Here is a 24,012-nt window from a genome sequence, read left to right on the forward strand (position 1 = left end):
ATCAAGGCACGACTGGGGAGTTTCTACATGAACTCCGAAGACGTTACATAAACGCAGAGGCGGGCGGTTGCTTGCCGGATTACTCGGGAGAGGAAAACCTTGAATTAGATGCAGACTTTACGGTGGCGGAGGTGGAGTTTGCAATGGGTCAGCTTCGTACCACGTCAGCAGCGGGTCCGGACGGGGTTACTAATAAGATGCTGAGGAACCTGGATTTCAAGTCAGTAGGGGCACTCACGAATTTGATGAATAAATTTTGGGTGGCCAGGGAGATTCCGCCAGAGTGGAAGCATGCTAGGATTACATTTATTCCTAAAGCAGGGAAGAAGCTCTGCATTGAGAATCTGCGTCCCATCTCGCTAACGTCGTGTTTAGCCAAATTGATGGAGCATGTGGTCCTGAATAGGCTTCAGGCTTATGTAGAGGACAAGGAGTTGATACCTGAAACAATGATTGGTTTCAGGGCTAATTTATCAACGCAGGACGTCATGATACAACTAAAAAAAGACGTTGTTGATCCTGGGTACGGCACGGGCACCAAGGCTATCTTGGGGCTCGACCTAACTAAGGCCTTTGACAATGTTACCCATGAGGCAATATTGAGGAACCTATCGGACATAAGACCGGGGGGTAGAACCTTCCGGTACATCAGATCGTTTCTGGAGGGTAGGACTGCGGAGATTATAGTCGGAGAAATGAAATCGGATCCCTTCCCATTGGGGGGCAGAGGGACACCGCAAGGGTCGGTATTATCGCCGTTCCTATTTAATCTCGCATTGATCAAGATACCACCCAGGCTGCAAGGGATATCGGGACTTAAACATACATTTTATGCGGATGACATTACTCTTTGGGTAACAAGAGGCAGTGACGCACATTTGCAAGAAACTCTACAGCACGCGGTGGATATTGTTGAGGAGCTAGCAGGGGAAGCAGGACTCTCGTGCTCTCAGCCCAAGTCCGAGCTTTTTGTGCTGAGGGACAAGCCAAGAGGGATACATGCGAGACACTATGTGCCGCCACCGCCTTTAGAGGTCAAAATGGGGGGCGTACCGGTCGCTGAGGTTCAAACGATCAGGATCCTGGGTATGTATCTGCAGACTAACAGGAAAAATAGCGAGTCCTTGAAAAGGCTTAAAAATACGGTCAATGCTACCGTGAGGCTAATCAGGAGAATAGCTAATCGTAAGAGAGGTGTTAAGGAAAAGGACTTGTGTATGCTGGTGCAGGCGTTTGTGCTCAGTAGAATAGTGTATGCGACGCCTTATTTGAAGTTGGACGCGACGGAAAAAGGCAAGGTGGAGGCTATGATTAGGCAGGCATATAAAGCGGCCCTTGGGTTGCCTCACAATGCGTCTACCGAAAGGCTGCTGGGATTAGGGGTGCACAACACCCTAGAAGAACTACGGGAGGCGCACTTGGTGATGCAGCTCGGTAGGCTTTCAAAAACAAAAGCAGGAAGGGACATATTGGAAAGGATCGGCATTGGAGTTGATGCTCCAGCTGGTGACACTAAAATTCAGATTAGGCGGGAAATGCACAAGGGCTTGTACATAAAACCTTTGCCCAAGAACATGCATCCAATACATTACGAGGACCGCAGGAAGGCAAGAGCCAAAGCTTTACATGTTAAGTACGGGAAGTACAACGGGGCAGTCTATGTAGATGTCGCCGAGTATAGGGACAAGGACGCATTTGCAATTGCGGTGGTGGACGGGCGGGGACGCTTGATCGCCTCCGGATCAGTCAAAACCCGCTCCCCAGAAACTGCAGAGGAAGCGGCGATAGCACTAGCTATTACTAGTAGTAATGCTGACTTGATCTTCAGCGATTCCAAAACAGCCATCCGAAATTTGGCGAGGGGCAGAATATCTGTCACAGCGGCGCGATTGCTGAATCGGGCCACGGGGCGAGGGACTACGGAGGCGGAAATTGTCTGGGTACCAGCACACTCTTGGAATCCTGGGAACGAGACGGCTCACATGAATGCTCGAGGTTTCGTCAGCCGAGTAGGTGAGCCGGACGTTCCGGGAAGGTCCACGAGAGATGGGCTGGTATCCTTTCATGACATTACTAATCATTTCAAACTTGAGCGGAGGATTTACCCACCCCCGGACAAGCAATTGGTGAAGGCGCAGGAATGCGTCTGGCGACGATTGCAGACTAGATGTTTCTTAAACCCATACGTGTTGAGCAAAATCTACCCGGACATTCAGCCGGAGTGCAAATGGTGTCAGGAATTGGCAACCTATGACCACATATCATGGAGCTGTAGCATAGCACCGCCACCGGCGGATATTATGCGTGATCCTTCCCTCGAGCAGTGGGAGGCCGTGTTGGCCAGCTCAGACCCGGTCGTCCAGACCAGGGCCGTGGAGTGGGCCACCCAGGTCGCCGTCAGCCATGGGTTGATGGCCATCTAACACGGAACCATCCATACATGCTCTCTGACGAAAATAAAGTTTTTCCATCCATCCATCCATGCCCGCCACGACCGCTAATAAGGCTGATAATCTAGCCAAACACTATCCAAATCTTTTGCGCAGTCTCCCAAGCCCGTCACTAGCTGACTGCTAGCTTCCGCAAAGAGGCAGCGGCGCAGCGTTACTCTAGGTCTACTGTGGAACAGAGCTTCCTCTTCAGTGAGGCCGCGCATTCGCATATCGTGGCTGGACTCTCGCTGATGCACTTGGGCTGCTCCCAGTGGTCGCCTCCCGGGCGCTCCGAATTATTCTGTGAGCACCTGTACTTCGCTAATGGTCCGGTGCTACTGGGAGTATGAACCCATAATTGTCTTGCCCTCCACCGCTACGTAACGGAAACCCCGTTGTGCAAGCCACCCAGAATGTCGCTGGCGCCCTACCAGAAATTCTTACACCGCTGATGAGACGAGGACCGCGTTCCCGAAGCTAGGCCTGGAACTGCCACTAACTTCCGCACGGTCCATTCGGCAAGATTCCGTTCTCTAAAAGGAAGGGTCATCTGAGCAGCGTCACCTGGCAACAAATAGCGGAAATACTGTAAAAATGAATAAGATTGCATTTAAAGCCTGCCGTACTGGTTGCTTCAATTTTTACAAATTGAAGATGATGATAGACGACCGCTGGATGCCCTCACCCTCACCGATAATTCGTTGATGGGTTTCTTTCTTACTAATCTGCTGCGTTCCTTCTTCAGATTTAGGCTAATTCGGGACCTCACCATCCTGTGGTCACTGCATCGCACTTTCCCTTGAAGATGGTGATAGACGACCGCTGGACGTGATCATTTTATTGGGTCTGCACAGTATCTGGCGATCCAGATTGGTTCAGGTATGCAGATGTTGATGCGAGGAAATACGGCAGTATTTCGCGAAACTGTTGCGAGTGTTATTGATGTTTTCAAGACACAATGTGCCTGAGTGGCTTCCGGAAATAAAAGTATTGCTGCAAATGCCTGGTTTGTAATGGATCACGCAAACCAAATCATGCGGTTTTAACCCATGCTTTGTGTTTGTGGAGCAACGTTCTTTATGTGTAAAATCTGATAATTTGGCAATAAATAAAAAATGGCGCTATGGATGGACACTACTTACCTGAGCACTGAGCGAATTGAACATCTGTTCGAATCCTGTAAGTGCAACTAGTGGTAAGACGCCCGACTACTGTGCCGGAGTTCCCGGGTTCGAACCCGACCTCGGCGGCTGCGTTTCGATGGAGGCGAAACGGAGAGGCGTCCGTGTGCTGTGCGATGTCAGCGCACGTTAAAGATTCCCAAGTGGTCGAAATTACTCCGTAGCCCTCCACTACGGCGGCTCCCCTTTCTCTCTTTCCACTTTCACTCCCCCTTCCTCCCTTCCCTTACGGCGCGGTTCAGGTGTCGACAGAGCAAGTGTGACAGATACTGCGCCTTTCCCTTCCTGTGAACGAACCAACCAACCAACCTCTGTTTTACGGTTACATTATTCAATTAGCTTTATCGTAATCATTTCCAGACCAACCAACCTCTGTTTTACGATTACATTATTCAATTAGCTTTATCGTAATCATTTCCAGACCTCAGTGTGTGTAACCTTTAGGTTGCTTTCAGAGACACCTCTTGGTAACAATTGTCATTTAACCCGCGCAGAGGAAACCAGAGAGGAGAAATAAGTCGCGTGACCCCACCGTTGAGGAAACGGAATAACGCAGGTGATGACCTTCCAATTCCTCCCCACATGACTGATTTATTTATAGGAAGGGAAAGGCGAGGTAACTGTCTCACTTGTTTTATGTGGGCACCTCAACCGCGCTGTAAGGGAAGGGAGAAAGGTGGGAGTGAAAGTGGAAAGAGAGAAAGGAGCCGTAGTGGAGGGCTACGGAGTAATTTCGACCACCTGGGGATCTTTAACGTGCGCTGACATCGCACAGCACACGACGCCTCTTCGTTTCGCCTCCATTGAAACGCAGCCGCCGAGGTCGGGTTTGAACCCGGGAACTCCGGCACAGTAGCCGGGCGTCTTACCACTGCACCACCCCGGCCATTTGTGCTTATAGGAGCAGCCTGAGCGAGCGCATGGCGGTGCCACATATACGCAAGCGTCATTGGAGTTCTGCCATCTCAAGGTCGCTATTGCCTGATGGCGAAGAAAGGTTTAGTCGACTGCTTTCGGATACGGCGCAGGTTTAAACTCCTGTTCTTTTTCAAGCCAAATGGGCAACATGTCAGTATCTTGTATTTAAACTACGCCAGTGCCACTGTCTTTACAAAATGTGAAGGCCATATTTGTAGTGATACGCAGCTTTATTGGGGCCCACGACGAAGCCATTGCAATATTATTCCTCAGGCAAAATCGCACCACGGCAGTCATGCCACTGACCGAAAAAGACGAAGCAGTTATTTGTAAATAAATGACGCTTTTCGGCCATGTAGTCCCATTTGGAAGGTGCTTTTCAGCTGGTCGCCACTACGAAACTGTCGCTTCAACGTCTTTATTGCACTCTACCCCATTCTTTGCAGGGAACTCCGTCTGTACAATACTGACAAAGTAGAAGCCTCTACCCACAAGGGCATAGTACACGGAGTAAAGGCGAAGTAGTATTTAAATAGTTACAAGTAAATTTACCATCAACATCAGAAAAGACTGCATTAAATTGATCCAAATATTTTTTATAGTAATTAATAATTTGAGACTTTTACCTCAATGCAATACTGCATCATTTTATATGTAGAAAGGAGGTACATAAATATGCCCAGAGCAGAAAGCCCAAAGCTAGAGGAGTGGGATCTCTCCGGCTGAGAAACGGAAAACTTTCAAGAATCGGCCGATAGAAAAAGCTGTTGGCGTAATCACAAAAGTGACGCAGGGACACCACAAGAAATGATATGTTTTCAATAATAATGTTTTCGTCCTCGTTTTTGTCGGTGCGTGTAAATGCGCAGCGGTTTACGGGACGAAACCGAACACACGATGTTAAAGAAAAGGAGGAGGAAAAGATGGCAGTCGCTAAGAGTCTGTTCGAGGCCTGCGTCAACTCTGAACAGTGTAAGCTTAGCGACCCACTCACGCGTTGCATCGACTCCTTGTGCTCATGTCCTCAGCCGTACGTGGTGACTCACAATGCGCGATGCGCGGTCGAGTCCCACAGCAGGCCGGGAGCAATGACCGTAGTGTTCGCCACGGCACCGACAGCCACGCTCCTGCTGACCCTCCTAGCTTTGGGAGTGCTCTACGGCTGCAACAGGTGAGCCACTCCGAAGGCTGGTACCACTCTCCGCCAACCGAGTATTTCCGCGGTATCCAACAAGCCTTAGTAGGAATACAATCAAAGCGAATTGCACAAGATGGAAGGCCGTTAAGGTCTGACCCGTAAATTTGGCATGAATGAAAGACACTCAGAGTACAGGACGAGACCAGACTTCTTGAATCGCATTCTCAGATTAATTTATTTGCATCTATTTTCAGAAGTTTTCGAGATGCAGTCCAGGGTGTCAATAAAACAGCTTCAATCAACTGCGATAATACATCAAAATAACAAAATCCAAGCGCACATGATTGCTCACCAGCCTATACTTACTGCAGGGCGACCGCCTCTTCTAAATCACTCCAATTAACCCGGTCTTATTCTGACTGCAGCCCCTAGCCACCTGCGAACTTCCTAAACTCACACGCCCACATAAATTCCTAAATCTCTACTACCTCCTGAAACACCTTCCTTTACTTGGAATCTAGTTACACTTGGCAACCACCCGTTATCTTCTGTTTGCATTACGGTCTATGTCAATGCCTATTTCGCCTTCTTGGTTTCCCTATAATGTCACCAACTCGAGTTTTCTCGCCCCTTCTGTGTACTCTATCTCTCAAAGTTGCAACTACTCTTTCTCCGTTCGATAATTCTCTGTGCTGTTCCTAGTAGGAACAAATCACTGCGTAATTGTTTGTGGTAGACTCTAACGGTAGAATAATGCTGCCCAAACAATGAACTTCTCGCACATGTAGTCCAATAGACCGACACTATATGAAGGTGTACGTTCGCAGCTGCGTAGGAAGGCTGTTTCTACTCCATGGGTAAATAGGTACTTTCTATTAAAGTCATAGTCATGTTTAGATTGTTTACAAACTTAATAGCAGCATAATAGGTCTAAACATTCACTGTGTTTACAAATAGTGAATTTAGCGCTTTTTAGGGTATCTGGTGCTTCCTGTTAGGATTGTTTATTACTGAGCTGCCCGCCGAGACGCCAGACCGATACTGCGCTTTTCTTCAAACACCATACTAATTGCACTCCACCTATCATTACCCTCCTTCGCCGCTCCCAGATAACTCAGAGTAACCCCCATTCCAAAAAAACTTTGAACCCGATGCTAACCCAGGCAGACGTTCCGTTTGTGTTTTCAATCATGTTTCATCCTACTGATTTTGTGATCGTCTACACATATGCATCACGAACTAACGTCGGAGCGGCGTTTTACTCACTTAGAAGCTGCAGCGAGGTAGCGGCGCATACCCTCGGCCCTTACATAAACACTCCTCCTACAGTGACTATCGAGACCCTGCCAATAGTCGCCAGCATTCAAGACCTCGTACCATCGCCCCATAACCCTTCAGCATATAGACTGATAAAATACAGGCTATATGCGCCACTCACACGAGTCGCATTCCTGAATAACTACAGGATGATCTACACGGAGCTCTCACCCAATTTCTCCCAACACTGTCACACTGAGGTGGATTGGTTACGCTGTAATCTCAGGAAATGAGGTAGTGCATCGCCTTGCCCGCGAGCTACAGCACCGGGTGCCTGGGATTTCCTGGCCTTATCCCTCCACGTGGGACGCTTCTCTTTATTACAAAAATTGGCAGTGGTTTAGCTCAGCTATGCGAGGATATACGTAGCAAGAGTTACATGTCCATGCCTGAGCTTTTTGTGGTCATCTATTACCTATGACAGTCAGATATGTTGTGTTGGTTTCCGTTGACAAAACTCTTGCATGGGCCCCATCTCAGCTGCTGTGCTCCGTCTATTACGCTCGGCAGTCTGAGATCACCGTTTGCCACGCCATAACTCTCTACGTTCGGGTGTCTGTGCTGCTCTCTTCGCCTTCTTACGCTCATTCTCGCTTTTGTGCTGCTAGGCGCCGATTTTTGCGCTTTGCCGGCGGCTGCGTTTAGATAGAGGCGAAACGGAAAGACGTCCGTATGCTATGCAATTTCAGGGCACGTCAAAGATTTCGAGGTGGCTTCTTCTTCACCTTCTAAGTCCTGTGGAATATTCTTGAAGCGGGGATTACGGACGCGGGTTATGCCGGCGTATAATTACTGTGTAGACCTCCACTACCGGATCCTCTTTCGCTCTTTTCGGTTTCTTCCCCACCTTCCTCGCTTCCATTACAGCGCGGGTCAGTTGCCCACAGAGTGTGTGACAGATACGCTGCCTTTCCTTTCCTGTGAACCAATTTCTTGTTCTTCTTCTTATTATTATTATTACGCTCTGCATGTGTGCGTCGCCGCTTGGTAAGGCGTTCTTCTCTTTGTGTTTCTTCAAGTCGTCCTGGCTCATATCGATTCGCTTGATTGATTGATTGATTGATTGATTTATAGGAAAGGAAAGGGACCGTAACTATCTCACTTGTTTTTTGTGGACACCTCAACCGCACCATAAGTGAAGGGAGGAAGGTGGGAGTGAAAGTGGCAGGAAAGAAAGAACGAGGAGCCGTAGTGGATGGCTACGGAGTAATTTCGACCACCTGAGGATCTTTAACGTGCGCTGACATCGCCGCTCTCGGCGGGAGCTGGCCTGCCACAGAATTTTCATCTGTTGTAGGCCGTCATTGTACCCACCACCGTTTCGGTGGTGGACGACGGCTGTTGTTGCGGCGCGCGTCTCTCTCTCCCTCTTTCTTTTCTTTCTTCTCTATTTCCCTTGTCTCGGCGGCTGCGTTTCGTTGGAGGCGAAACGAAGAGGCGACCGTGTGCTGTGCGATGTCAGCGCACATTAAAGATCCCCAGGTGGTCGAAATTTCTCCGTAGCCATTCACTTCCTCTTTCCGCTTTCACTCCCACCTTCCTCCCTTCCCGTAAGTCACGGTTGAGGTGTCCACAGAAAACAAGTGAGACAGTTACCGCGTCTTACCCTTCCTATAAATCAATCAGTTCTCTTCTGTCTGCACGAGGCAGCGGAGGTGGGACTCAGCTACAGAGCCAGTAGTAGGTCCGTGAATTTGTTTTCCTTCTTCCTACAGCCACAACAACAGCACGCCGCTCCGCTTCCTGACGACGTCTCTTGGCAAAGCATTCCTCTTGGCTCCTTTGTCTCCGCCGCAAGCTTAGCATTCTTCCGTTTGGTTTTCTTACTTCAACGGCCAACTGCTTGGTGACGAGTTAAAATTTCCAAATTAAAATTTTAACTCCCACGAGTTAAAATTTTCTAATCTCATACGCCGCTGAGCAGCGGCCTGCCATTCTTGAATATCGCTCTCCATGGAGAACTCCGGGCTAGGCTGTTGCTGTTGAGAATGTAGGTACAAGGAAAAGAAACTGCACTGGCCTGCTACTGGCTCTGTAGCTGAGCCACCTCCGCTGCCTCATGCGGACAGGACAGAAGAGAAAATAAAAAGAAAAAGAGGTGGATAGAAACGCGCGTCAAACTGCCGTCATCTGCCACCGATGTTGTGGCGGGTAAAATGAAATCCTACGATAGGTACAACCATCGGTGGCAGGCTATCCTCCACCTCAAACGACGGGGACCTTCTAGTCCCAGTCTGGTAGGGCCAGGAGCAGCCATCTCCTCCCCGGGTTAAGCTGTATTACCCGCCCCATATTTATACGCGCGATGCTATCGCTGCCTCGTGCCAACAGGAGAAAATAGAAAAGGAAGAAAAAGGACAATTGGCAATGGTTTAGCTTCGGTTAAACCTAGTTGAGTTGCGAAAGCAACGCTTGCATGGCTACGCTTAGGACAGCTTAGGCTGATTTATTGATTTATAGGAAGGGAAAAAGCGCGGTAACTGTCTCACTTGTTTTCTGTGGACACCTCAGCCGCGCCGTAAGGGAAGGGAGGAAGGTGGAAGTGAAAGTGAAAAGGGAAAGAGGAGCCATAGTGGAGGGCTACCGAGTAATGTCGACCACCTGGGGATCTTTAGCGTGTACTGACATCACACCGCACACGGACGCCTCTTCGTTTCGCCTCCATCGAAACGCAGCCGCCGAGGTCGGGTTCGAACCCGGGTACTCTGGAACAGTAGTCGGGCGTCTCACCACTGCACCACCCCGGCGGGGCAGACAGCTTAGGCTACTAGCTCAGCAGCGGCCGGGCTCTCCTCTATAGTTTGTCGATTCTGGACGCGCGCTCCAACTCTTCTCCGCACAACCAACGGAGAGAGTGAAGCGCAGCTGGCGGCAGCTGTGGTTATGACGTCACTTTTCTGGAACCGGTGGAGCGCGACAGCACCTCCGACACACAATTGATTGATTGATTGGATAAACTATAATTTTCACCGATTTCGGAGGCACCCTACTCCCCGCTGCTGGCACGCAGGCCTGAGGAACGGGGGCTGGAACCTTCGCTACTAAGGACTGGCGAATATACATTTGTTATTCGAGGTCTCAGACATCCCCGCTGACCAGCAAAAAGCTGTCCGCCTCCGACAGCCAAGCTGCTGCCTCTGACGTCACGCGGCTACTCGCGCACGTGTAGCTTGGCCCACGCTGGGCCGCGCTAAATGGTACGACGACTAGCGTAGTGTTGCTTTCGGAACAAAAAGAGGTCGACAGAAAGACGCGTGTAGGGCAGTGGCCGCCTTCCGCCACCGAAGCGGTGGAAGGTGCAATGACTGCCTAAAACGGATACAATCACCGCTGGCAGGCTAGCCCAAGTCTCAAATGGCGCGGACCTATCAGTCTTAGCCCCGTAGGGCCAGTAGCAACCACCATTTCCTCCCTTGGCTAGTAATAATAATAATGATATGTTCACAGGGAGGGAAAGGCGCAGTATCTGTCACACTTGCTCTGTGGACACCTGAACCGCGCCGTAAAAGAAGGGAGGAAGGTGGGGATGAAAGTGGAAAGAGAGAAAGGGAAGCCGTAGTGAAGGGCTACGGAGGAGGAGGAGGAAAAAACTTTATTTTACGAGTGAGTTTGGACCCTTCAAGGGCCCAGGGCCACCGCATGGCCCTCACATTACGCGCATGTGTCCAGGTCACGTAGGGCCATGGAACTGGCACCCCGGTCCACACAGCGAAGTTGGATGTCCAGGTCCTGCGACGTAAGGAGGGCCTCCCATTCCTCCCATGATCCGATGGCGGGCTGTCCCTGCGGGGGAGGATCGGCAGGGCAACCGAAAAGAATGTGGTCCAAGGTGGCGTGCAACTCTCCACAGAGAGGGCACTCAGGGGAAGCGGGTCGATAGTAGGATAGGCGTTGAGGGGTGAGAAGCGTTCGGGTTTGAAGACGCCTCCAGAGGATTTGTTGGGAGTGAGACAGCTGGGAGTGGGGTAGAGTCGACGGGCAAGGCGTGCTTGCTGTGTAAGCTCAGAAAATGTATGTGCCCGCTCCCTCGAGAAATCCCGGCATGGGTCGCCATTTGCCCGGCTAATAAGTCCTCGGGCTATGTTATCGGCGGCCACATTTCCGGGATTGCCAGAGTGAGCCGGCACCCATATAAGCTCAATACGCCTGTCAGAATTCAGGGTGCACATTCAATATTTGCCACGCAGGAATGGTCACGTCCGCGGGCAAAATTAGGTATGGCTGTTTTGGAGTCGCTATGTAAGCCGCATCTGTTTGGGCGATTGCTAAGGCTATAACCACTTCCTCTGCTTCTTCCGAGTTACAGGGAGGGTCTATGAAGTGAGTGAGTGCGGGGGCTGCTGAAATGTAGGCCACAGCTACCGAACGGTCTGAACCACATGCGGCGTCCACCCAGCGGACATACCATCAATCCCGCCGCGTCGCGCGAGCCAAAGCTCTCCATAAACACTATGGGGCCACGGAGTAATTTCATCCACCTGGGGATCTTTAACGTGCGCTGACATCGTACAGCACACGGACGCCACTTCGTTTCGCCTCCATTGAAACGCAGCCGCCGTGGTCGGGTTCGAACCCGGGAACTCCGGACAGTAGTCGGGCGTCACCACTGCACCACCCCGGCGGGGCCCCTGGCTAGGCTGTTGTTTTTGTGGCTGTAGGAAGAAGGAAAAGGAAATGCACAGGCCTGCTACTGCCTCGTGCGAACAGAAAAGAAAAGAGAAGAAACAAAAAGAAGAGGGTAGAAAGATGCTCGCCGCAACAGCAGCCGGGCCGTGGAAGGTGCCTGGTCCTGGCCCTGATGGGGCTGGGATAGGTAAGTCAGCGCCGCTTCTGGCGGTGGCTAGCCTGCCACCGAATTTTATCTGTTGTAGGCCGTCACTGCAGCCGCCACCGCTTAGACGGTGGACGGCTGGTGTTGCGGCGCACGTCATTCTCTTCCTCTTCTTTTTCTTTCCTTCTCTGTTTTCTCTCTCCTGTCTGCACGAGGCAGCGGAGGTGGCTCAGCTACAGAGCTAGTTGCACGCCCGTGCATTTTATTTCTGGGAGGGCGGTGGGACTACTCATCTCGACCTCGACTGAACGCCTGCTGAAAATCGGGGTGCACAACAATTGGACGGAACTAGCGGAAACTGTGAGCATGGAGTAATTAGAAAGGTTGAGCAGAACCCCCACGGGCAGTCATCCTCGGCTGAGTGGGGATGCCGTCAGATAGGGGAACGAGCGACAAAGTGCCCATTCCAAGAAAGTATTGCGAATACATAATAGTGTCCGCTACCTAAAAACATCCAGCCTACGTACAAGGAGAGGAGGCAAAAAATAAAGAGCACTGCAGAATCTACATCGGAGTAATACGAAAGCATGGGTGGTGCCATTGGTAACCGCAGCCGTGGCCTAGCGATTAGGGCGTCCGTCTCGGCTGCGGGAGGTGGTTAGTTCAAAACCCACTGCCGGACACTCACCGGTAAAAAGGGGCACAAGCGTCCCCCGGCCTGACGCTCGGCTTTTCTAGTGTTGCGCGCTTGGGAGAAGCTCTGCAATCCCCGCTGCGCCCCTTCTCCGAGGTGGGCCCAAACGAACCCCGCAGCCTGCAAAGATGGTTCAGTTTGTCTTGCAAAGGTACTTCCTTTGAGCCTCACCTGCAGTGCTCCCTTTGAGCCTCAGCTGCAGTAGTGCTAAAAAAATTTGCTTCATCGCTTAATTCACAAAATTGCTTAATTTTCTTGTTTGCCTATTTTAGTCTTTGGTACTTTCAAATTGCCCGCCAATCCATTCCTATGCCCTTTTTTGGCTCTACTTCTGGTTGCGTGACATCACATCCTTGACAGCATATCCACTATGGCACCCCTTTTTCTCTTTCCACTTTCACTATCACCTTCCTCCCGTCCCCTACGGTGGGGTTCAGGTGTCCACAGAAGAAATGTGGTAGATACTGTGTATTTCCTTTTTTTGTGAACCATTTAAAGTTAAAGTTCAATTGGTTCACAGGAAGGGAAAGGCGCAGTAACTGTCACACTTGCTCTGTGGACACCCGAACCGCGCCGTAAGGGAGGGAATAAGGTGGGAATGAAAGTGGAAAGAGAGAAAGAGGAGCCGTAGTGGAGGGCTACGGAGTAATTTCGACCACCTGGGGATCTTTAACGTGCCCCGCCGGGGTGGCGCAGTGGTAAGACGCCCGACTACTGTGCCGGAGTTCCTGGGTTCGAACCCGACCTCGGCGGCTGCGTTTCGATGGAGGCGAAACGAAGTGGCGTCCGTGTGCTGTGCGATGTCAGCGCACGTTAAAGATCCCAGGTGGTCGAAATTACTCCGTAGCCCTCCACTACGGCTCCCCTTTCTCTCTTTCCACTTTCACTCCCACTTTCCTCCCTTCCCTTACGGCGCGGTTCAGGTGTCCACAGAGCAAGTGTGACAGATACTGCGCCTTTCCTTTCCTATGAACCAACCAACCAATCTTTAACGTACGCTGACATCGCACAGCACACGACGCCTCTTCGTTTCGCCTCCATCGAAACGCAGCCGCCGTGGTCGGGTTCGAACCCGGGAACTCCGGCACAGTAGTCGGGCGTCTTACCACTGCACCACCCCGGCAGGGCATTTATCTAAATACCTTATTTGGCCTAAATATTTTTCGGACACAACATTGTCACCGTCTATCCATTGACACCACAACTACTGCGGACATAATTTTGCGGACACATTTTGCGGACACGATCTGCGGACAAGGTCTGTGGACAGAAATCTGTGAACATAGCGAAGTAAAGCTTTCGCATTAAAAAGGGCCGAGACGCTTCCAAAGAGAGAGAGGGGAAAATGAAGCCGGAGGATGCGGCTAGCGTAAATGCGGGGGCGGAGGTGGAGGCGGAGGTGGAGGCGGTCGTCAACGGCCGCAGCGTACCCGCCACCGCCGCGTCCGGTAGATGCCGAAATGTAGACACGGCCGAAGAAGAAATTGCGATAGCACTCGCTTGCGTTGGAATGGAAGCCAGTATAGTGACATCAAAACGGCTGTCGGAACTTTGGAAAAGGGAGGTTCTTGAAGTAGGCAGCGAAACTTCGAGAGAACGGAAAACTAAAAGGAGTCTAATCATCTGGTCCCCCTCGCACGAATCCGTCCCCGAAAACAAGGCGACGATCGAGCTAGCGCAATCTCTCTACATTCGGGCAGCCGTAGAGCCGCCTGATTGCGAAGGGATGGACGAAAGGCTGCAACATATACGGAAATCAGAACACTACAGTCTGTCCAGAAGGTCCTCGTTAGCACTGGACCGAACGCTGAATAACAAGAAAGCCATCACTTGGCGGCGCCTGTAAACTGGGAATGTGTCAAGTCCCGTCTCGGCATTTTCACACGCAAGTGGTGTAAAAAGCGGACAATAAATGCGACATTTGAGGAGAGCGGGGTACTCTGGATCATATTGTCACGACTCAACTCACAGGGAGCCGTGAAGGTACACATAGCCGAGGACCCGAGAATAAGGTCGGCTTATAGTTTCGATCACAGAGACCAGCACCAGTGCGCCGCTCATGCCAACAACCGCTTCGTGGGCACCGAGCACGGCTTTCGCGCGGCGCTAGCACGTGGCATTATTCCCCCCCGTGAAAGAAAACATCGTCCCGATGGCAAGGTGAGAGGAGAAAAAAAAATAGGTGTGAGGTGAACTGTACAATAGCGCAAGGTTTCACTTGCAGGAAGCGCTCAGTCACGCGAAAAGTACGGCTTTAAGCGCACCACATGCCCAATTTCAGGCCGCTGGCGCCGAACACTGACGGTCACAGCTCCATCTGGAATGACTTCGTAATTAACGCTGTTTATGTGGCGCAGGACTTTATAGGGTCCGAAATAGTGGTGGAGCAGTTGCTCGCTTAAGCCTTTGTGGTGCACGGGGGTCCACACCCACACTTGGTCCCCTAGTTCATAGTGGACTTCCCTGTGCCGAAGGTTATAGTGTCGAGCGTCGGTGGCATGCTGCTCCTTGATGTGCAAGCGGGCCAGCTGACGGGCTCGCTCCGCCTGTTCTGCAAAATGGGTGGCATCGGCTTCGACCGCTTCATTCCCGCACGGGAGCATGGCGTCCAACATCGTACAGGCCTCCCTGCCATATACGAGACGGAACGGCGCAAACTTCGTGGTTTCCTGCGGCGCCGTATTGTAGGCGAAGGTGAAATAGGGCAGGATCTGGTCCCACATTTTATGTTCAACGTCGATGTACATTGAGATCACGTTCGCCAAAGTTTTGTTTAGTCATTCCGTTAAGCCATTTGAGGGTGAGCGCTGTTGTTATGCGATGCTCGCTATGGCTGAGAGTTAAGGTGTCCCGCAATAGCACGAGCTGTAAACGCCTTTCCTCGGTCAGTAACGATGGTCGACAGTGCACCGTGTCTGAGCACATTGTCGTCCATAAAGAATTGAGCAACGTCGCCGGCAGTACCTCGGACAAGGGCTTTCGTTTAAGCATAGCGTGTTAAGTAGTCTGTGCCAACTACGATCCACTTGTGTCCGTTCGAGGATAAAGGAAATGGGCCTAAAAGGTCCGTGCCCGCTTGCTCGAAGGGTGTGAGGGGTGGTTCAATAGATTGTAACATACCGGATGGCTTGAGCGTGGGTTTTTTTTCGCCGCTGGCATTGTCGACAAGTCTGTACGTAACGTCTAACGCTCGGAGAAAGATGTGGCCAGTAATAGCTCTGCCGGACTCGGTTTAATAGCCAAGATGCCCTGAAGTTGGTTCGTCGTGGCAGGCTAGGAGGATTTCGTGCTTAGATCAGCCGGTATGACTAGCAGGTATGTTTTTGCACTCGACGTAGAATTCTTCTTATAAAGCACCCCATTGCGGAGGCAATACGACGACAACCCCCGAGCAAGATACCGGCGTATTGTAGGATGCCCACCTTCAAGATAGTGAATAATCAGTCGCAGCTCGTCGTCGGCACGCTGTTTGGAAACAAGATCGGACGTAGTGACTGCGCCGAGGAAGCTATCGTCGTCGGTGGCATCTGAAGAACGAGGGCCGACGGGCGCGCGGGACAGGCTATCAGCATCGGTGTGCTTCCGGCCAGACTTATAAATAAGATCGAAATCGAACTCCTGCAGGCGTAATGCCCAACGTGTTAAGCAGCCACAAGGATCCTTTAAGTATTTCAGCCAACACAATGAGTGATGGTCAGTGATGACACGAAACGGTCGGTCATAAAGGATGCGGGCGGAACTTGGCAGCGGCCTATACTACCGCCAAACATTCTTTTTCAGTGGTGGAATAGTTGCACTCAGCACGAGAAAGTGCACGGCTGGCGTAGGCAATTACTTTATCGACCCCGTCTTGGTGCTGAACTAGAACGGCACCAAGGCCGACGTTGCTCGCATCCGTGTGTAGCTCTGTGTCTGCATCATTGTCAAAATGTGCCAGGAGGGGGGGTGACAGGAGCCGGCGTTGTAACTCGTCGAAAGCCATTTGCTGCTCAGCACCCCAGGAAAATGATGCGTCATCTCGAGTCAGGAAAGTCAGAGGGCTGGCCATCAGTGCAAAGTTTTTGATAAAGCGACGATAATAGGAGCACAGAACCAAAAACCGTAGGAATGCTTTTTTGAGAGCGGGGACGGGAAAGGCAGCAACGGCAGAAAGTTTCTCAGGGTCAGCTCGGATGCCATCCGAACTCACAATGTGCCCAAGGAACTTCAATTCGGAGGACCTGAAGTGGCACTTTTGAGGCTTGAGAGAAAGGTTGGCAGACCGAACGACTTCGAGAAGAGTTCTCAGGCGGCGCAGGTATTCCGTGAACGTCGGTGAAAAAATTATCAAATCGTCGAGATAAACAAGACCTTAAGACCTTAAACAGGCCGCTTAAGACATGTGAGCACAGTGTCCATCATCCGCTGAAAGGTGGCAAGAGCACAGCAGAGCCCGAATGGGAGGACGCGGAATTCATAAGCCCATCTGGTGTTACGAAGGCAATTTTTTCACGGTCCCTCTAATCAACTTCAATTTGCCAATAACCACTCCTGAGGTCAATGGAGGAGACGTACGTGGCTCGGCGAAGTCGGTCGAGAGAGTCGTCAATCCGTGGCAGCGGATAGACTTCCTTCTTTGTCATGCTGTTAAGTTTCCGATAGTCAGCGCAGAAACGAAGTGTTCCGTCTTTCTTTTTAACGAGGACTACAGGCGGCGACCATGGGCTGCTTGAAGGTTGAATGACGCCATCAGCGAGCATCTCCTTGACTTGCTGTTGGATAGCGTCTCTCTCCCGAGGAGACACACGATAGGGCTGCTGATGAATGGGTCGAGTGCCTTCATGCGTCATAATCCGGTGTTTAATGACCGACATTTGCTGCACTCCTGAAGCACACACGAAACTCCAGCAATAGATCGTGGAGTTGCCTGTGGTCAGCGGAGGAAAGGCTAGAATTGATGTAGACAGCGTGTACGGCATCATCCGGTTCAGTGCTAGGCGTAGCTTCCTCGGAAGCAAAACATTCGGCAACTTCGTGCAGATGGTCGACGTAAGCAATGACAGCGCCACCGAACAGATGTCGATGTTCATTAGAGAAATTGGTGACAAGCACCTCCGTCTCTCTGTCACGAACAGAAACAAAGAACTCCTGCCACAGAAACTCCCAAGGCTAGTGAGAGGGAGACATTAGGCTCAACAACCCGGAGGCCGTGATGTGGCTCTTCCCAGGTAAATCTGGCGAGGATGCTGGCGCGTGGTGGCACTGTGAGGCTATCATCGGTGACTCGCAGCGTGGAGTGGGACCCACGGTACTCATGCTTTTCAGTGGCCAGTTTGGCGGAAAACGTCACCAAGCGGTTCGGTAGATCTATAGTGGCACCGTGCTCACGAAGGACGTCAATGCCAAGAATAACATCACGAGAGCATTCGCGTAGAACAAAAAAAGTCGCAACAAATGTTCAGCCTCGCACCACAACCCGGGCTGTACACATACCCAGTGGTGCAACCACATGTCCGCCTGCCGTCCGTATGTCTGGTCCGTTTCATGGCGTCATCACTTTTTTCAGTGTCCTTGTTAGCCACCCGCTAAGGATAGAATAATCGGCCCCCGTATCAACTAAATCGTGATCTTCGCGTCGACGATAACAGGGATGTCCATGGAGACCCGGCCAAGACCAGGGCCTGTCGACGTCGGTTCGGAGTGAAGTGAGCGGTGTGGCGGCGGAAGCTGGACGGCAGTTGGGTGGTTGGCGTCGGGGCGATTTAGACGACACGGCGGTGATAACTGGTAGGCGATGCGGATGACGTCAGGGCGATGTGGTCTGTGCGGCGAAAACTGGACAGGAATTCGGCGTTCGACGTCGGGGCGAATAGAGCGGTGCGGCGGTGGAAGCTTTGCGGCGAATCGGTGTGCGGCGGCCTCGCCCCCAAAGGACGCCAGAGCTAGTTTTCCCGATGAGGGCTCGAGGAACCATGGCATCCAGCGGTATACCGTGGCCCAGAGGGTGAGGAGCGGCGAGGCGAAGGCGAGCGCGACTCGCGACGAGGTGAGTGTGGCAGACTACGCTGGCGGGTGACGTACTCGGCGATGTCCTGAGGCCGCTGACCAGGCCGTGGACGAGGCCTGTCGGGGGAAATCCTCTAAGGCCTATCTGACGATAAGGCCACTGCCGGTAGAGGTGACCTGCCTCGCCACAGTGGTAGCAGAGAGGGCGGTTATCTGGAGCGCGCCAGAGATGTCTTCCGGGGCGCCTGGCGCCGATCTGCCCAAAGGGGCAGCGGTTCCGCAGCGTGCACAGCGACCTGAGGTGGCGTGTAAGGCGAAGGGGTAGGTAGCAGGGCTGGGCGGCGTGTGACATCAGCATAAGTCATCCGCTGGGTGAGACCCGAGGGTGGTGGTGGAACGTCAGTACTTATCGGTGGCGTGAGTGCGTTCTGGACCTCCTCACGGATGATGCTGGCCAGGGAAGCCGCGCCAGGAGTAAATGATGCATGAAGTTGCTGGAGCTCCTCGCGAACCACGGTGCGAATGAGGTCGCTACGGGAGATCATATCTGCCCCGGGATTGTAGTCGGTTCGGTCAGACGGCGGTAGTGTGGAGATGGAATTCAGCCGCCGAGCGTACTGGCTGCATCGCTGCTGTAGCAGTTTCTCCATGATCACAGCTTCAGCCAGAAACGCCGCGACAGTGGCGGGCGGGTTCCGCACGAGGCCGGAAAAAAGCTGGTCTTTTACGCCATGCATCAGGTGCCACACATTCTTCTCCTCACTCATGGACGGGCCGGCGCGATGGCAAAGGCGCATGACGTCTTCAACGTACATTGCGACCCCTTCGTTCTGACGCTGAACTCGAGAGGTCAGGGCACTCTCGGCGTTCTCTCGGTGGTCACTGTTGGCGTACGTACTGAGGAGCTGGCTTCGGAAGGCCGGCCACGAAGAGAATGTGGCATCGCGGTTCTCGAACCGTGTCCGAGCAGTGTCTTCAAGGCTGAAGTAGACGTTCCGCATTTTCGCAGTGTAGTCCCAGCCGTTAAACGTCGCGACCCTTGCGTAGTGAGCTAGCCAGTCCTCTGCGTCTTCAAACTGCTCACCGTGAAATGGCTTAGGGGTAGGGGGGTCTGAAGGATGAGACAGGACGAAGGGGTGGAAGGGCAAGTCATGGTACGGGCGGGTGGTGTCGTTACCACAGCTAGGGTCTCTTCTTCAAGAGGGAATGCCTCGGGGTCAAGCCTCGGAGCAGTTGGCTGGTACGATGAACAGGAGTGGTCACGAGAGGCGGCCGCGTAGGGACGTTCGCAGTAGAAGGGATCATCAATGGCACCTCCACCAGTGTCACGACTCAAGTCACAGGGAGCCGTGAAGGTACACGTAGCCGAGGACCCGAGAATAAGGTCGGCTTGTAGTTCCGATCACAGTCCAGCACCAGCGCGCCGCTCATGCCAACAACCGCTTAGTCGTCGTCGGCACCAAGCACGGCTGTCGCGCGGCGCTAGGCACGTGGTAATGCCTTGCCACGTGCCTTGCCACGTGCCATCTGCAATGCCTTGATTCCCCTGGCGCCAAGGAAAACAAATAGTAGAGAAGCCTGGGAACTGTTGCTGTGGAGCGAGTCCCCTGCCAACCAGCAGCAAGCTATCCGCCTGGCGGTTGACGCCTCGAAGAAACAATGTCGCTTCGCCGGTCTTTAGTCGCGGAGGCCCCGACGTCCGTCCCATAGGCCTGCGTGCCGTGGCCGGGAGTAGGGGGCATCCTACATCGAGGAAAAAATAAAGTTCTTAGCAACAACAAAATTGCAGCTTTTGCGAGCGGCCGCGGCGGTGGTGACGGCGACGCTCGCCAGATGCCGCGCAGTGACGTCACTCGCTCTGCTCGCATGCGCAGTACGGTCGCCATAGAGCCACGCGAAGCCAGCAAGAGGGCAACGATTGTAGCTCGCGGTACAAACGATATCAACATTCGCTATGACAACACTAGGGAAACTCTTCGTACACATCCTTTTTTTGATAAATCTCTCACTACCAAGCAAATAAGCATTCTTAGACACATACAACTAAATACACTCCTTACTCCTGCGCGATCATTTCTATAGCGAAGATATTTCCCGCATGCCTGAATTGTTCTGAACACTATGCAAACTTAGCACACTGCATGTTTTCCTGTCCTGTTGCAATTCAGTCACCTCACTTTCCACAACCTCCTCCCCCGCTTTAACCTAACCGTATAGACGTGCTTGCGTGTCGTAAGGGGTAACGAGAATGCTAACGAATGCTGACAGGGTAATTCTGATATCAACCCTCCCACATATGAAAGGAGCGACCCGAGTTGGCAGCTCCTGCCCGTGGTATAGGGGTGATATGAATTCAAATCTCATGGCAGGCTGGTCGACGAGGAGGCCACGGACCACGCGACGAGCGGTTAAACCTGGCGTGGTATTGCTTTCGCAATAAAATCAGACATCCGCTCTTTGCCTCACTCCACAAACGTCGGGGTTTACTCGCGTCGGCGTTGCTTTTGTGGAAGCCGCGAAGTGGTGGGACGGTCCAAACAATACACAAGATTCATGCAGCAGGACCTTATGACCCTTGTCACCTCTGGCACAGTATTCGCGCCTAGAATATCGCTGCAATTCTCAACTATGTGAAAAATCGTTATGGAGCAACTAGCCCAACAAAACGTTTAGCTACAAACCATCATGTGGTGCCAGACATAAGCTTCTTCGTGTGTTAATTGCAATGTAACCATTCTTACCACAGCATTCCGAGTGGTGTCATAACCATTCTCTGCCTCATTGGCATGCATCTACCAATCTAGTTAGCGATGGAGTTTCTAACCGGCATATTTGACTCCGAGTGTATGCTCTAATCACCTGAAAAATTGGGTGTCACTGCTGCGAGAGCAATGTTTCAGCGTCATAAACGTGGGATATCCTATTTGTCTCGAATCTTTTATTCTCCTTTATATTACATGTCTCTTGAGCAAAGTCAGCTGTATTTTTTAGTTTAGCCTTTCTGTTTTTCACTTACCAATCACTTGCGCCGGCACACGCAGATGGAGGCAGCGGACGTACCAACGCCCTTCGTCGCCCTCACTGCCGGCAGATGCAGGAGACGCTCCTACAGAGCCTTCTTCTCTGGAGCAGAGCAGCAGCTCCTTCGTGCATCCGGGCACACGTGTGAATCGCCGATTCCTGGCCAACCTCGAGCAAGCTTGCCGCGAGTACAACAACACCCGCCGGATGGGCAGACCGCTGCTTGACGAAAGCGAGAGGTTGCGGGAGCCCGCCGCCAGCCTCTTTCTCGAGTATACCACCGTTTCGTCGGCAACAGCGCTCGCAGCGGCGTCCGACGAGCCTCCGCGCTGGTGGAGCGCCGCAGGTCGATCTGATGGCGACGCTGTGGCTGACCCTCACCAGGGACCCCGGATGGGGCAAGAGGGAGGAGGGGAGGCTTAAACCCACGTAGAGGGCGCCTTATGTACACGCCGATTTCGTAATTTTTTTTATTTATTCAAACACACTGCAGGCCGTTTTCAAGATTATGCAGGAGCGTTTACAATGCATTCGTGTCGTCAACAGAATAAACACAAAAATACAAAAAATTCATATATGTGCTGTGATCCAAACCCAAACAAAACAAGATGAATTAGAAAGGGAAGCCAGATTTTTTTTAATGTATTTAACAAATTATTCCACAGACGTACAATTCCGCGGCTCTTGAGATAATTTATTCCAATAGAAAATGACGTAAGGAAATGGAGTACTTGTCGATTTTTACGGGACTGGCTATTTGACGGAGTGTTTTACTATGATCAGTTCTAGATCAGTGTTTGGAAGAAGGGTGTAAGTATTAAAGCCATAAAATAGCTGTAACAAGAACTTTTATCTTGAAATTCGCTATGATAGGCTTTGTAAGTTTTCTTGTGTAAATAGAGCGGTAGTACTAGTTTCAAGTTCAAGTTCAAGTTCAAGTTCAAGTTTATTTCCTTTTAGCAAGAAAAGGAGGGGCCAGAACTAAAAGCTGTAAAAACAGCTTGACGGGGTCCTGGCCCCCTTACAAGGTTGGCAGAGCAGCAGACAGGAGAAAAAATCAATTCACATGTTTATAGCTAAACACGTTTATACAAATAAAAAACGGGTAAAACGTTGTACAGTTCCTTCTGTACGAACGAAGGAACGTTATAAAATACAGCACAAAGATACAAGGAAAGAAGTGGGAAAGCATTGCTGATACAGAAAACAATAAAACAATGGTACACAATGATGCAAAAAGAAAAATATATATACAAATTCATGACAGCTCTCCTCGACAATAGAGGCTGACATCGTGGTTCGACACGCAAACTGGGTCAAGTCCGGCAAAATGTAGCCTATTCAACAATTTGGGTACAGTATAATGCAGTGACTGTGTATACGCGTATGTGCGAGGTACTGGAACAAGGTATTTTTCTTTATGTCGAGTTTGTCTGCTTCCAGGATTTTCTTTTATGTCTGCAAGTGAAATTATACAACTGCTATTTGATTTTACGTGAGACTTATAAGTCAATATAAGTCTATACTCAAATAACTGGAACACCGAAAGTATATCATACTTGGAAAAAAGCTCTTTGGTGGGATGGAAATAGGTTACACCAGCGATATACCGGACGGCTCTTTTTTGTAATACATGCAGTTTTGATAAATTAGTTATTCCTGTGGTACACCAAGCTAGGCTACAGTACTGGAAAAGGGATAACACGAGAGCATTATATAATAGCAGCTTGATTTTAGGAGGTAGAAGATATCTTATTCGGGCCATGACGCCAACAGCTGATGACACTTTCGATTGAATATGGTCAATATGTTCATTCCAAGTCAGGTGGCTCGAAAATACCACTCCGAGTACTTTTACCGAATCTACAAGTTCAATTTGTTCGGTTCCTAGTCGTATGTTTATGCTACCTGTTAAATGTTTTCCTTTCGGTGAGTAACACACAACTTTTGTTTTGCTCGTGTTAATTTTCAAGCAATTTGCTTTCACCCAGCGATCCAAGTCAATTAAAGCGCTATTTGCTCGTTCTTCAATGTCGATTTCCGTGATCCCGGACAAGAAGATTGTGGTGTCATCTGCGTAGGAGTTAAAAATTACGCCCTGTGTACAGTGTGCCATATCATTAATATAAATAAGAAATAAAAGCGGCCCGAGTATGCTTCCCTGCGGAACGCCAGTGTAAATAGTTTGCAAAGAAGATTTAACATTATTTATTTCTACGTACTGCTTTCGATTTGTAAGGTATGACTTCAGTAGCGCGTAGGGTGTTCCGCGGACACCATATCTGTATAATTTTGAAAGAAGGATGTTATGATTTACCAGGTCAAATGCTTTTGAAAAATCTATGTAGATCCCTAGTACTACATGTTTCTTACTAAATGCTTCTATGATAATTTCTTTTTGCGTTAAAAGGGCTGTTTCTGTTGATCGATGCTTCCTAAAACCGTGCTGATAGTCTACAATCCTTTGATTTACCTTGCTGCAATAGTTTCTGGATGCAGTCTAATGCGTTAAGGTTTTAAGGCGAATACATTTATTGGCTCATTCTGTCATCTAC

At 50.9% G+C, this 24,012-nt stretch overlaps 1 protein-coding gene across 1 annotated transcript; it reads left to right on the plus strand.

Moving 5' to 3' along the window:
• The first annotated feature begins 5,454 nt into the window (after positions 1 to 5,454).
• LOC146177389 (uncharacterized) lies at positions 5,455 to 21,880 on the plus strand. The gene is made up of 2 exons (XM_084581544.1): positions 5,455 to 5,702; positions 21,478 to 21,880. Exons 1-2 carry the CDS (start codon positions 5,455 to 5,457, stop codon positions 21,878 to 21,880), a joined length of 651 nt encoding a protein of 216 aa, XP_084437670.1.
• The last annotated feature ends 2,132 nt before the right edge of the window (positions 21,881 to 24,012 follow it).

This window comes from Amblyomma maculatum, chromosome 10 (assembly GCF_055883805.1).
Source record: "Amblyomma maculatum isolate TAMU_Amacu chromosome 10, ASM5588380v1, whole genome shotgun sequence".
Classification (NCBI taxonomy): domain Eukaryota; kingdom Metazoa; phylum Arthropoda; class Arachnida; order Ixodida; family Ixodidae; genus Amblyomma; species Amblyomma maculatum.